Genomic DNA, 14,895 nt, shown 5'->3' with positions numbered 1-14,895 from the left:
TCTTTTTTAAGCCCCCCCCCCCTTATTTTCATCTGATGAATAGGCCAATAACACACTTTGTATCTTAGTGTATCTCCACTCTGCATAGAGGAGCAACAGAGATGCCTTCGGACAGCAGCATTATAATTCTGGGGGAAGATAGTGTTAGGCCCCTTTCACATGGGCTTTCCGATCAGGTCTCCCTAAATGAAGGTCCTGATCCTGATCGGAGCAGCGGATGTCAGCAGTGACATGTCAGCTGACACCCGCTGCTATCCAATCCGATCCTGTTTGCCAAATCCAGACAGATGATGACCCTATTTTTATTTTCTATCTGTCTGGCAGATCGGATGGGATCTAATGAAAACAGGCTCGCGGTCCATTTTCATCCGATCTCCCCATAGAGGAGAGTGGGACTCTGACAGGTCCGTCTCAGTACAGTAAGCAGGATCAACCCCCCCCTCTGAGCAAGCGGAGTCCATCAAACAGACAAGCCCATGTGAAGGGAGCCTAAGATGCACTAGCAGATTTAGATGGACTTGACTAATGAATTAAATGTTGAGGGCATGCGGCCTGGTAGGGTTCAGGGGGGGGGGGGCGCTCGCTCGTCCCCACCCCCTTTGCTGACCTGCCGGGCTGTGTGCTCAGATAAGGATCTGGTATGGAGTTTGGGGGGCCCCCATGCCGGTTTTTCGGCATGAGGGTTCACCTTATACATACCAGACTGAAGGGCCTGGTATGGTCTTGGATGGGGAACCCATGTCGTTTTTTTGCTTAAATTTGGCATGGAGTTTCCCTTCAAGATCAGCAGAGCACAAGTCACATGCTAAAGTCGGATCAGTTAAGACCGCGATCCCACTTTGATCTGGCTTCAGTGATATTCTATGGACTGAAGTAGGATCAAAGTTGGACCAAAGTAGTTCAGGGAGCATTTTCAAAGTCGGACCGACTTGTGTTGGTCCAGTTAAAGCGGAGGTCCGCCGTTTTTTTTTTTTTTTTTTTTAAAGTCAGCAGCTACAAATACTGCAGTTGCTGATTTTTAAAATAAGGACACTTACCTGTCCAGGGTGCCTGCGATGTCGTCATCCGAAGCCGATATATCCCTCGGCTATCGGGTGATGCCGCCGCCATCTTCGGTAAGGGAATCAGTGAGGTCTTGCGGCTTCACTTCCTGGTACCCTACTGCGCATGCGTGACTCGCGCTGCGCTATCCCTCTGGTCCCTGCTGTATTCTGGGACCTGTGTATCTCCCAGAAGACAGCGGGGGGACGGAGAAGGCGCCGGAAGTGGCGTAGATACCCGCGGGTGGCTTGGGTATCTATGCCCGGAAGTGGGAGCAAAATACCTGTATTAGACAGGTATCTGCTCCCCCCTCCCCCCTGAAAGGTGCCAAATGTGACACCGGAGGGGGGGGAGGAACCGGAAAAGCGGAAGTTCCATTTTCGGGTGGAACTCCGCTATAAGACGGCTCCCATAGGGAAACATTGATTTTCACACGTCATACGACATGAGCTCCCAATGTCGGAGCGTTTGTCATACAAGTGTGAACCCAGCCTAAGTAATTGTGATAGAGATGCTTTCCCACTCAACTCATTTTATATCTACATTACACCGTCTAGTTTGGCTGTGCCTTTTCCTGTATGCCAGTATAGGCAGTATTCTCTGACCTCATAATTAAATGTGTTCAAATTTGTAACAAAGTATGTTCCTTTTCCTCTAACAATCAAACAATTCCTTTACTCTGGCAGCAATTTGGATAACTTTTATACCGTATTCGCAGCTTCATATTTATTTTTAAACCATTGTGGCATAGTTGTCTCTCACTAACTTTTTTTTTTAATTGTTTTTCTTTCTTTTTTTAATCATTGGAATGCTTTTATGTGTAGGAAGGCAGGCCCGTCCTAGTACAAAAATGTATTATACTTTTAGTTCTCAATCACACTGGCAATAGCATACATGTGTTTACAGTATGTTTATATAGCATTTCTAAACACACATAAATGCATGTAATTTTCTTAAATAGTATAATTCCCAATGTGCGTTTACTTGCGTTTAGCTGCGTTTTGAGGAAATATAATTCTGTGTGCCCAGTGGCAAATTGGATACTCGGAATGTGTCTGAACGCAAGTAAATGTAACCGCAGGAGAGCTGGATCTGGGAAAATAAATCTGTTTATACCTACAGTATATTTTAAATAAACCAAACATAGGAGGCTAGTGTGAGTATAGCCTAAGGCAAAATCGGCGGTGGTGTGACAAATATCTTGTGGAAAACTGTAACCGGGAGTCCAGATGATTACAGACAGCCGCGGACAAAGCAACAACAGACTGTCAATGGTTGCAGCTGTCTTGCTGTATTTGGAAGTACTCACACAAGGAGTGATTACCTGAAGCTAGAGACAGATGATTGCTTCCGAATGCAAGCAGGAGAGACAAGAAATTGCCCAAAAAACATGTTTTTAGGTGTTCCTTTTGAAGTCTATAGGGACCTAATATGCATGGTTTTACCCCAAAGAAGCTCCTGTACTATTTACAGTGACAAACAGAGTATTGCAATGTTAACAGGGGCTATTGAAATGAATGGGACTCTAACCGTTAAACATTGATGCATTTCAAGGTAAGCGTGACAGAATGCTCTAGTCTGAACAGGGCTTCTCTGTTTTATCACATTTGGTGGTAGTTATATGTTTATGTACAAGGGCTGATTTGTTTTGATATAAAGTGTGCCCATGGTCAATATGTAAAATCATACGATCATTTCCACATTACGCTCATTATTCTGGATCTTGAAGTTTGTAAACTTATTTTATGAAGATCCCCACACATTTACTTCCTTGAATTCTGTGACACGTATTCACTATGCCCTGTGGGTAGGTACTGCTGTGTTACAGAATTCACTGAGCCTGTCTTCTGAACAACGGAGATGATGAGAGACGTTTCAGGAAGCAGAGACAGTACAGAAAACACACTTGCAGGCAGCAAGGCACCATGGGATATGTAGTCCTTATGAATTGAAAGTAAACAACAGAGTAGAAGCTGCAAAGCATGCAGGGAATCCAGGAAGTTATGGAAAGAGATGGCCAGAAGCCAGGCAGCAATCACAATTGGATTGTCAAAAATAACTATTGTTTGTATTGTTATTAAAATGCTGATGTTATAAAATTAAAGTGTATGCTGTGACTATAGGACTTTTTAAAATGTATTTTGTATCAAGAGGGCTTGAGCAATTTTGGTGTAGTGGCTAATTGAGTTTGAGGTTAATAGAACGGAAGGGATACCGTTATTTATTAGGCTATAACTATGTGGGATGACACTATCTTACTGGTTAACCAAGAACCTTTACCTCAGATCTTAGTCATACATCAATTAGATGTTATGGCCTGCTTGAGAACTCTATAAAATCATGAATAAAAGTTCAGCAAATTGTAATACCCTGCATACTGCAATCTGTGGTTTCCTCCAAATGATTCTGTCTCACATGCACACGTGGTGCAAAAAATGAACACTTATTTCCTTTAAGCAGATGGCCAGTTAATCTCAAACATAATGATGTGTGCCGGACAGAATGACCAGATGCATAACCCGCTTTGAGATTTAGGATGCATAAATAAGGTATAGACCAAGTATACTATTATTAGTCACGACTTTCATAACAATATTGTTATGAATAGTAAGTTTCAAAAGTTTATCCTTCCTAGATTCACAGATGTTAATAATTAATGAAATTCATAAGCTAGCATTGCGCTTAAATGGCAACAGCTAAAGCTAGCAAGACAGCTGTTCTTGGTTTATATTCATCTACATTCCCTCAGATGTGGAAGCTACTGCTGTTAGCAGGGAGAGAACTGTGTTTGTTTGTATAAGAGATTATCCCCTCATCTATAATAACCCTATCTATATTTATTTAGGCATGTGCTCATCGCTGGAAGAATATTTACTATGAAAGTGAGTTTATACTTCCTTACGGGTTCTGTATCATCCTGCCACCAAACCTGCAGGGCAGTGGAAGACCGCTAATGCCTTGTTATGAAGGTAAGTTGTTTTTATCATGTGTTTGGAAAGATCTTAAGATACAAAGATTGGAGTGAAGTAGGTAAGTCTTGTTTTATGGTTTCTCTACAAAATTTCAGGATTTAATCCTGCCAGGGTAAAACTGATAAAACTGGCATGGCAAAGCATATACAAGTCACTGGCATATGCTTTGCAATGCCAGTTTTATCAGTTCTAGTCTGAGGATCGATGCACTGTATCACTTCCTGAGCCCCAATTGTCCAGATTTGGGATGAGCTCAGGCCTGTTCGAACCTGAGTCCAAACCCATCTGAGCTCGCTAGGAAGCTGTCACTGCACTGGGCTAATCATAATCAGCTGAGTCATTCCCCACAGCCACATGTATATGCATCCCTTGTATACACTATATGACGCTTAGCGTCATCTCTTATGGGGAGGCTATCCACAAGGTTTAGGAGTGCGTCTATGGGAATGTTTGACCATGCTTCCAGCAGTGCATTTGTGAGGTCAGGCACTGATGTTGGACGAGAAGGCCTGGCTTGCAGTCTCACCTCTAATTCATCCCAAAGGTGTTCTATCGGGTTGAGGTCAAGACCCATGTCTTTATGGACCTTGCTTTGTGCACTGGTCCAACTCATTTGGTGGAGGGGGGATTATGGTGTGAGGTTGTTTTGCAGGGGTTGGGTCTGGCCCCTTAGTTCCAATGAAGGGAACTCTTAAAGCGTCAGCATACCAACACATTTTGGACAATTTCAGGCTTCCAACATTGTGGGAACAGTTTGGGGATGGCTCCTACCTGTTCTAACATGACTGCGCACCAGTGCACAAACAAGGTCCATAAAGACATGGATGAGCGGGTTTGGGGTGGAGGAACTTGACTGGCCTGTACAGAGTCCTGATGCCATTAAAGTTCATGTGCGTGTGAAGCAGTGTTGCCAACCGTCAGTATTTTTACTGGCAGCCAGTAAAAAAGAGGCAAATTTCTCCTGCCAGTAAATGCCAGTAAAAGGAAAAGGTTGCCAGTAAAAAATATACCTGACACTCGGCTCAGTTGAGACCATCCGAGTGCCTGTTACAGTGTGTTCAGGTGGCTCTGGCAGAGGCGGTGCCTGAGCATGTCGTGTGATGTCATAGTGCAAGGGAGCCAAGCAGAGCAGCCAGAGCCTCATGTGCAGGTCAGCGGGACGGGAGCAAGGCAGGCCAGGAGCGGGACCATCAGTGCTGTTTAGACTGGAGTGGACTGAAGGGACCACCTGGTGTGGAGAGAGACTGTCACTGTGACTCAGGAGGGGACGTGTCGTGTTGGGGAGGTTTCATCATCATCTGTGCTGCTGCACACTGCTGTCAGTGATGCTTTGAGAGTAAAATTTCATGTGTGCGCCGACCCATTCTAATTTCTTGCCCTCCCATCCTTGAGCCACTTACTTACTTACTTACTATATCGAAAATAAAATAAATATTTATTTTGCTTTATTATCTACCTTAAATCACATTGCTAATTGCATATTGTACTTGTTTGTAGCCTAAATACTTAAATTTGCATTTAGAACAGTAGTTTTTAAACTTTTGGAAATGCCAGTAAAAACGTGGCCGTGCCAGTAAATTTTGGGTGTTGTGTCAGTAAATTTCAATCTGATAGGTTGGCAACACTGGTGTGAAGGCAGGCATCCCAATATTTTTGATAATATAGTGTATGTGTGGCTGCAGAGTGGGGAATTCCCCGGCTGCAGATGATTGGCCCAGTACAGGTGACAGCTTCCTGGTGGGCTCAATCAGGTGGGTTCAGACTAGGATCATGCCTGAGCTTTTCCCAAGCCAGGATGCCCCCTCCATCTCCGCCCCTGAACTGCAAAGGTTAAATGCTTGATGTCTTTCCCAGAACAAACACTTTTACTTACCTAATACCTGCTCCCCAAGCAGCTGGTGCTCTCCTCGTCTCCCCCATACTCTGGCTTGTGGACTGTCCCTTGGCATCCGCACAAAAAGTTCAGAGCTATGGGCCCTGCTTTGTACTTAATTAAGGCAGATGGCATGATACCACTGGAGTGTAGGGAAGACAAGCTTTAGTCTTACAGCCTGGAGGGAACCTACGGTAGCCGACAATCAGGTAAGAGTAAAAGTTTTTCCCGAAAAAGCCTAGACATAAATGACCATTTAGACTTTTCACTGGTGCAGCCCAACTCCCCCGGAGGATTGCTGTTTTCCCTGGAATTCTAAATCAGAAAAACAAAAATTAAGGACAGTATATTGCAGCTTACTAGTTCTTAGATGTTATGGCTGCATTCATTTTTTTTAAAGTCCAAATTTAGCTAAAAATAAAAACATAAAAGTAAGCAGAAAGGGTCAAACAAAGGCTCTGCACTCAGCTAGTGATGTAGCTGGGGACAGAGTTGTGGATGTGTGAGTGGGGTGAGATTACTGCGCTAACCTGAAACATAAATCTAGCAGCTAACACAAAATTCGACATATTTAAACGGATGGTAACACATGGTGTAGCGCTAGAACAAGATATTGGCATATAAATCATGTGCAAAATATATCATACAATGCAATAATTAAACCTTAATTAAAGTGCCAAGTGCAGAAGTGCAAAAAGTGAAAATGCAAATAATTAGATGGTGAATAAAGTTTATATAATGCCACAATATGCTAGAACAGTCCACTCGGGGAGGAGGGATCCGAGATGTGGTCCAATACAAGGGAGAAGGTGCATGAAGAAACCCAAAAAGCCCCAATTGCATCACCCGGGATAGTGCGTCCCCGGTCCAATTTAGGGGTAAATGCTCTTACCGGATAGTGTGGACACAGATGCCAGCGGCAGTGGGTCTATCAGGCAGAAAATACCGAATAGGTAGAATCTGCGATGGAACACTGGACCTCTTACACTGGAAGTTGAAGCTGAAGCTCTGGTAGAAATCGAACAAAGTATGGATCAGCAGATACCTCCAATGAGCAGTATAAGGCTCATGGAAAGAAAAAAGCCTCCATATGGTGTAGGCCAAACAAGTAGAATTTACAGTATTTAAAAGTACAAACATTCGATGAGATGTGTACAAAAAAAAGTAGTGATCACAGATTTAAAAGCAATGTGGGGAGCTGGACTAGCAAATCCGACGCGTTTCGTCCCACTGGACTTCAACTGGGGTATTCAACTGGAATTCAGCATATCTAAATCAGAAAAACAAAAATGTAAGGACAGTATATTGCAGCTTACTAGTTCTTAGATGTTATGGCTGGATTCATTTTTTTCAAAGTCCAAGTTTAGCTAAAAATAAAAACATAAAAGTAAGCAGAAAGGGTCAAACAAAGGCTCTGCTCCCAGCTAGTGATGTAGCTGGGGCAGAGTTGTGGATGGCTTTGTAACTTATTTTTAGTATTTTTAATTTAATTCGTTGGGTGAGTAGCAGCCAATGGAGGGATTGGCAGAGAGGGGTAGCAGACGCTGAGTGGTTTGTAAAGTGGATGAGTCTGGCAGCAGTATTCATGATGGACTGAAGGGGGGGTAGTCTATTTAAAGGTAAGCTAGTGAGGAAGGAGTTACAGTAGTCGAGGCGAGAGATAACCAGGGAGTGAATCAGGAGCTTTGTGGTTTCATTGGTTAGGAAGGAATGTAGTTTGGAGATGTTGCGGAGGTTGAGGGGGCAAGCTTTGGAAAGGGATTGGATGTGGGGCCAAAAGGAGAGTTCAGAGTCCAGGATAACACCTAGCAACCTGGCATGTTGGGATGGGTGGATGGTTGTGCCATTGCTCTTGACAGAGAAGTCGGGGGAAAAGGCACGTGGGGAGGAAATATTATGCGCTCGGTTTTTGGACAAGTTGTGTTTGAGGAAGTGGTGTGACATCCAGACAGATAGGTCTACAGTTAATATGATATGTCCCTTGTGTTGATTCTTCTTCTTTCAGTAGAAATCTTCCCCCATGAATAGAGGTGGGGATCATTCATCCACCCATCCCCGACAAAGTGTGCCTAGCAGCAATTACTGGCTGTGCAGAGAGCCGTGAATAGCTGTGGCTGCTGGCGACCTGTCATTATAGTGAATGGGGCCGGCGGGCACACCTAGCCACTCAATGCCACAGAAGTAATCTCTGATTTCTGCTGCTATAATTCTCACTAGTTTAAATCACTGGTGTGAATGTAGCCTAACAGCCCGTTCACATTAGAATGCAGTGCGGGAAAGCTGCATTCCAGTTGCACTGCCCTTGATTTTTCCAACGGAAATTCCGCTTGTGTGTACGCAGCATTAGAGATTTTCTGTGTCCCTGTGATGAATGTCTTTTCCATTTGTGTATTTTTTATCCTTACTTCTAAGATCTGAGCGACACTAGAATTAGGAAACTGTGTGTTGTACTCTGCAGTTGTTTGGGGACTAAATATCAAATGTCATATAGTGCATCCAGAGAAAGTGTGGAAATGCCTCCTCTATGTGATTTTTTATTCATAACCCGACCTTTCCAGCTGCTAGACAGTCTTTCATTTCTGCTCTGGGTTTTTACCTCTGGAATCTGTTTGACATATTGCCTGCAATTACAATTTGTTATAATGGATAGAATATTTCAATATAGTTGACATATTGTACAGAAGAATTATCTTTTCAATAATTCTACTGTATATTAAAACAGGACTAACGTTGTACTCTGTATATTAGAGGGTCAAGCTGGTCATACTGCAACTGATTCAGAGGAATCGACTAAAATTACTGTGGACAAACAGAATTACAAATCCTTTTCTAGTTAAATGGTTCACCTTACCTTACCAGGGGCTTACCTACAGAGGTCAGAATTGTGAGCCGGCCCCATGCCGCAGGGCTCCCATGCACCCCCCCCCCGTATACCTGGATAGGAGGAGCAGAGGGGGCGGCTGCAAATAGAGGAACCGATCCCTCTATTTTCTTCCTGGAGCTGTTGAATGCCAGCGGGAGCAAAAGGTGGAGAAGCGGGCAGCCGCTCCCACCGCTCCTCCTATCCAGCTTTTTTCTGCTTTTTTCTCTAGCCCCCATGTGCTCTCTAGCCCCCCTGTGCTCTTTTCCAGCCACTGTGCTCTCTCCTGGCCCTCAGTAAGTCAGTAAGCCGTACCGATAATTGACTCTGTCCATTCATGACCGACACATAGTAAACTGTGTTTATAATGCTTCAGTTTGTAAATGAACGGGAAGCTCTGTACAGAGCTATTTCTCTCTTCATTCATTCAGTGCAGCTGAGGCTGCAGAGATGGAGATTGAGGACTGTGTCCTCAATCTTCTTTTTTCTTTCTCAAAGGTGAAACAATAGAGGTCTGTTTAGACCCCTGATACCTCGCCAAAGACCCCTAAAGGGGCTCCTAAAAATGTTTTTAAAAATAATAAAAAAATAATATTGTAAAAATAAATGGCAAAATAAATAACAAAAATAAAAAACTACTGACACCAGTGGCGGAACTACCAGGGTCACAAAGGATACACTTGCGACTGGGCCCTGGCATTTCACCACCAGGCTTGGAGTGAAGGGCCCCAGGAGTCAGGGGGCCCCTTAATGGTTTCTTGCACAGAGGCCCTGAAGGTTCTACTTACACCACTGCCACCCCTCTGTACATACATTTCAGTGGTATTTGTAAAGTTTTGTTATATGTTAATGTGGTTAGAACATTCCTCATCCTTAACATACAGGCGTTTTGATAGGAGTGGAGTGCAGAGCTTTGGGTATAAGTGAAGTTTCTTTTTTTTTTTTTATGGTGTCCAAGCACCAATGAATATTTATAATCTTCTACTTCAATTATATCAATTATTTCAGGGATATGGCTTCCAGATTTAAACATAATTTTCTAGATGAGGTTTTACCATTGTTATTACATTACATCACTGCGTCCATGCTTTTGTACATGTTAACTGTTTCACAATCTGTAATGCTTAAACACTTCCTTAGCCTATAAATGCAATAAATACGTAATTAACTCCAGAGCACACAGGATGGAATGGATTTAGTAGCATTATCCTCTATTGTGCAGCAGATAGCTGGCAGTAGATGACAGATTCAATGAAGCAAAGACTTTCCTCGCAGACTTTGAATTTTTGCAAGTCCCATGGGATACATTGCTTGCTGAAAGATAACTATAAACAGCACACAATTTTACGATGTATAAAATCAGTTGTAATTGATCTCTGATTGATAAAAAAAGTGTTAAAGAAAACTTTAGGTATGATTTTTATTGCAGTTACATTGGTCTAGCTTGGAGTGATTGCTGTGTTTATTTTTTGCGCTATAAACAAAAAAAGTGACAACTTTGAAAAAAAAAAAAAAATAATTTTTTTTTACTATAATAAATATCCCCTACAAAAATTGTAAAAAAATAATTTCTTCATTATTATCATTATACAGTATTTATATAGCGCCAACAGTTTACGTAGCGCTTTACAACTTGAGGGTAGACAGTACAAATACAATACAATTTGATACAGTAGGAATCAGAGGGCCCTGCTCCTTAGAGCTTACAATCTAAGATCGGTTTAGGCCAATATATATTCTTCTACATATTTTTGGTAAAAAAATTGATTGGTTTGCGCAAAAGTTATAGCGTCTACAAAATAGGGGATAGATTTGTGGGATTTGTATTATTTTATTTACTAGTAATGGCGGTGATCAGTGATTTTTAGCGGGACTGCGACATTGCGGCGGACAGATCGTACACCTAACTGACATTTTTTACACTTTTTTTGGGAACCAGTGACATTATTACACTAATCCGTGCTAAAAATATGCATTATTGTACTAATGACACTGGCAGGGAAGCAGTTAACATCAGGGGCGATCAAGGGGTTAAATATGTTCCCTCAGTGTGTGTTCTAACTGTATGGGGGGATGGGCTGCCTGGGGAAATGCACAGATTTGTCTTCCTGCCTAGCAGAAAGACAGGATCTGTGTGATCTCCCCTGTCAGAATGGAGCTCTGCCTTGTCTACACAGGCAGATCCCCGTTCTGCCACTGTGGGGAATGATAGCAGGTGGCCGGCGGACATTGAGTCCTCCCCACCCGCTGATTGGCTCCCCCGCTGGCCAGTGCGCACACGTGCGCGCCCAAATATCGCCATGTACGAGCCGATGTACAATGACGGCGATCTGCGGGATCGAGCCACATTTCCGCAGTACAACTGGTACGGCTGGTCCTTAAGTAGTTAATGAATACAATGTATTCTCTGATTGGCTGAGGTGGAGAAGCGGGGTGGGGACATCCCGATCTACTCTTAGCATAGGTTCTAACCTTTCTTCACTTTTTTCAAAATAAACAAAAAACAGGGTTTGATAGTAAATATTTATTATTATACAGGATTTATATAGCGCCAACAGTTTGAGCAGCGCTTTACAACATGAGGGCAGATGGTACCGTTACAATACAGTTCAATACAGGAGGAATCGGGGCCCTACCTGCTTACAATCTAGGAGATCTGACACTAACTTGGGCACATCTAGTCCTCTTTTGCATGGGCAGCGGTAAAAAGCAGGTGGCTGAGCCGCAGTTTTACCGCCCCCTGGCCTAAAGGCTAATAAGCAACAGCCAGAGGAGGCTGTTCACATGCTGCGGTTACAATGCTTTTGGCAAATTTAATTCAACATGCTGAGCTGAGAGGCGGCATGTCAAATTCAGCCATTCAAGTCAGTGGAGAGCTGTGCTGCAACCATGGACCAAATGCTTGGCTTACAGTTGCAACCCATTAGCCCCATTAAACAAAAAAAAAAAAAATAAATAAAACACCCAGTAGGGGCAGTTTTGCCTCCCAAATGCCTGAAAGTGGCTGCTTAGCCAAATTCTGAAAAGCGATTCCAGTGCAGATTGTTTTCAGAGTAATGGTTAGTGTGAACCTGGCCTGAGTGAGAAGATGATGAATAAAATGTGCAAGCAGACTGTAAATATTTTATTTGTAAATGATCAGGAATTCAGTATTTGCATATCTATAGGCATGCCCCTGTATCAATATGGCAGTACCTATGCTTCAATCTCTAGACTTTTGCTGCAATGCTTGGTCTTTTAATGGAAAATTCTACCAAAAGTTTATTTAAAGTTGAACTCCAACTTTTCCCTCAGTCTTGCAGTTTTACCAGCTCATCTCCTGTACTGAATTTGCTTACTCTGGTTTCACTGCACATTGTTAGCTTCTCACAATGTTCACTAGAAGTTGCAGCAAGTCAAACTGTTAGTATTCCATCTATGCTAATTTGTTGCTTCCTTATTAATGGAGATGATGCCTAAGGCCCGTTCACACCTGAGCGATTTTCTGCTTGTAGCTCTAAAACACTTAACAAGCCAAATCCCATTCATTTCAATGGCCCCTGTTCACATCTGAGCGTTCTGTCGCCAGAAGCAAAACGCCTGTCGCTCAAAAAAGTACATGAGCTTCTTTTTTGGCAGATTACAGATGTTTTTGGCCCCATAGACTTCAATAGAAACGCCTGACTTGAGCGGTTTATGAGCGTTTTCTGCTCAAATAGCAGCTCTCCACCCCTAATTTCCCCTCCCTCTCCTCCCCTAATTCCCCCCCCCCCCTTCTCCTCCCCTAATTTCCCCCCAGTGCTTTCTATTGGCTAAACAAAAATGCCTGACGCTGTAAAATGCTTGTAACACACTTCTAAAATGCTTTAAAATAAACTACCGTGTAGACATAGGTGGGAACAAGACCTAGGAGAGATTAGGGGCAAAGACTGGGAACTATGTTTGCAGTCTCTGCCAACCGTCTCAGTGTCACCATCATATAGGCTCTCCCAGCTATTCATCCTGCACAGAACCTACCGCACCCCGGTGTTGCTTCACAGATGGCGCAGGAGGGAGTCCCGTCTGTACCCCAGATGTGGGGGGGCCGACAGGGACCTCATACACTTGCTTTGGCGCTGACCCAAATTCTTCAGATATTGGAGGACTGTAACCAATACCATATCATCTGTTTATTAAGCCACTGTACCACTACGCCCCGTCACCTGCTTGTTGGGCGCGGTTGATGAGGAATTCTTTACGCCTCCAACTAATGTGGCTATTTTAAGCACTTCAGCCCCGGACCATTTGGCTGGCAAAACACCAGAGCACTTTTTGCGATTCGGCACTGCGTCGATTTAACTGACAATTGCGCAGTCGTGCAATGTGGCTCCCAAAACAAAATTGACGTCCTTTTTTCCCCACAAATAGAGCTTTCTTTTGGTGGTATTTGATCACCTCTGTGGTTTTTATTTTTTGCGCTATAAACAAAAAAAGAGCGTCAATTTTGAAAAAAATGCATTATTTTTTACTTTTTGCTATAATAAATATCCCCCAAAAATATATAAAAATGTTTTTTTCCTCAGTTTAGGCCGATACGTATTCTTCTAAATATTTTTGGTAAAAAAAATTGCAATAAGTGTTTATTGATTGGTTTGTGCAAAAGCTAAAAAAAAGTTAAAGAAATAACTAGTAATGGCGCCGATCAGTGATTTTTACCATGACTGCGACATTATGGCGGACAGATCGGACACTTTTGGCACTATTTTGGGACCATTCAAATTCATACAGCGATCAGTGCGATTAAAAATGCATTGATTACTGTGTAAATGTCACTGGCACTGAAGGCATTAACCAGGAGGGGGGCGCTGTAGGGGTTAAGTGTGTCCTAGGGATGTGTTCTAACTGGGGGGGGCTATGTGTGACACGACACTGATCACCGCTCCCGATTACAGGGAGCGGTGATCAGTGTCAGTGTCACTAGGCAGAACGGGGAAATGCCTCGTTTACATCAGCATCTTCCCGTTCTTCCTCTCTGTGAGAGAATCGCGGGTATCCCCACGGACATCGAGTCCGCGGGACCCGCGATCACACTCACGGAGCTCGCAGCAGGGCGCGCGCGCCCACAAGCCACGTCTTAAAGGGCAATGTACAGGTACGTTAATATGCCTGTACGTGCCCTTCTGCCGACGTATATCAGCGTGAGTCAGTCGGTAAGCGGTTAAGATTATTGTATATTGCCCTCAAGCAGATAGCTCGCTTATACTTAAAATTTATAATGGGGTATGGCGCTTCCTGTAGGATTATATGGGATGGTATAATGGGAATTGGGGGGGGGGGGTTGTAATCCCTTAATATCCTAATGTGAACTATCTAAATGCAGTTTATACCCCCACCATGACCCCTAAAAATTGTTATGCAAATAAGAGCGATCTTAAGTGATATAGGTTATACAAAATCATAAAAAATCATAAATGTGAACACAATAAGTATAGGGGTGTAGACTAAACACCTAAAGTTGTGATGAACCTTCAAAGAAAAACCACCATAGATTATAGTGGCTTAGCATTAGACAGAAACATGTAAGTGCATCTCTGCCTAATTAGTGCGAATATATACAAATTAATTTATAATTGGTGATCATAGTCCATAGGATGATGAATCATTGGCATTAGACAAAAACATATACATAAAAGTGCACCTCTGCCTAATTAGTGCACATATATACAAATTAATTTATAATTAGTGATCATAGTCCATAGGATAATGAATCTCTTCAGAAACCAGTGTTCAAATTTTCTTCAATAAAAAACCGTGACTGGGGTGCTCTCAGATGATCTTAGTGACTTTTATGCTCCCCCTCACCGAATCCAACAGCCCCAAAAGGGGCAAACAGCATAAGATATCTCCACCACGTTCTCCTCACTGCCACGATCATATAAGACGTCCAGGGTAGTCTCCGCTCTCTGTATTGGTGGTTAGAATATATTCATAGTAGCTCCCTCTAAATGCCTGTTGCATATTACCATGGTGCCATGATGATTGAAGCGCCAACACCAGCCATTGCCTGCGAAAAATTGCTTACCACCCGCGTGCTCCCCCCCTCCCCCGGCCTGCAAAAAGGTTGGTGATCACTGCTATGGGCTCTAGCCCCAGATCTTTTGCAGATCTAGCAATGCCCCTGCACTCTACCA

At 43.1% G+C, this 14,895-nt stretch overlaps 1 protein-coding gene across 2 annotated transcripts in view; it reads left to right on the top strand.

Moving 5' to 3' along the window:
- ITGA9 (integrin subunit alpha 9) overlaps positions 1-14,895 on the top strand; it is a 626,511-nt gene that overhangs the window by 125,736 nt on the left and 485,880 nt on the right. For both annotated transcript variants that reach the window (XM_073630570.1, XM_073630571.1), the window contains exon 4: positions 3,887-4,010. In XM_073630570.1, the coding sequence (XP_073486671.1) occupies positions 3,887-4,010 (124 nt within the window). The remainder of the gene's footprint in view (positions 1-3,886; positions 4,011-14,895) is intronic.

The sequence above is a fragment of the Aquarana catesbeiana genome, linkage group LG05 (assembly GCF_042186555.1).
Source record: "Aquarana catesbeiana isolate 2022-GZ linkage group LG05, ASM4218655v1, whole genome shotgun sequence".
Taxonomy (NCBI): Eukaryota; Metazoa; Chordata; class Amphibia; order Anura; family Ranidae; genus Aquarana; species Aquarana catesbeiana.
Note: the sequence above shows the minus strand (reverse complement) of the source record. Positions and strands in the feature narration are given on the sequence as shown.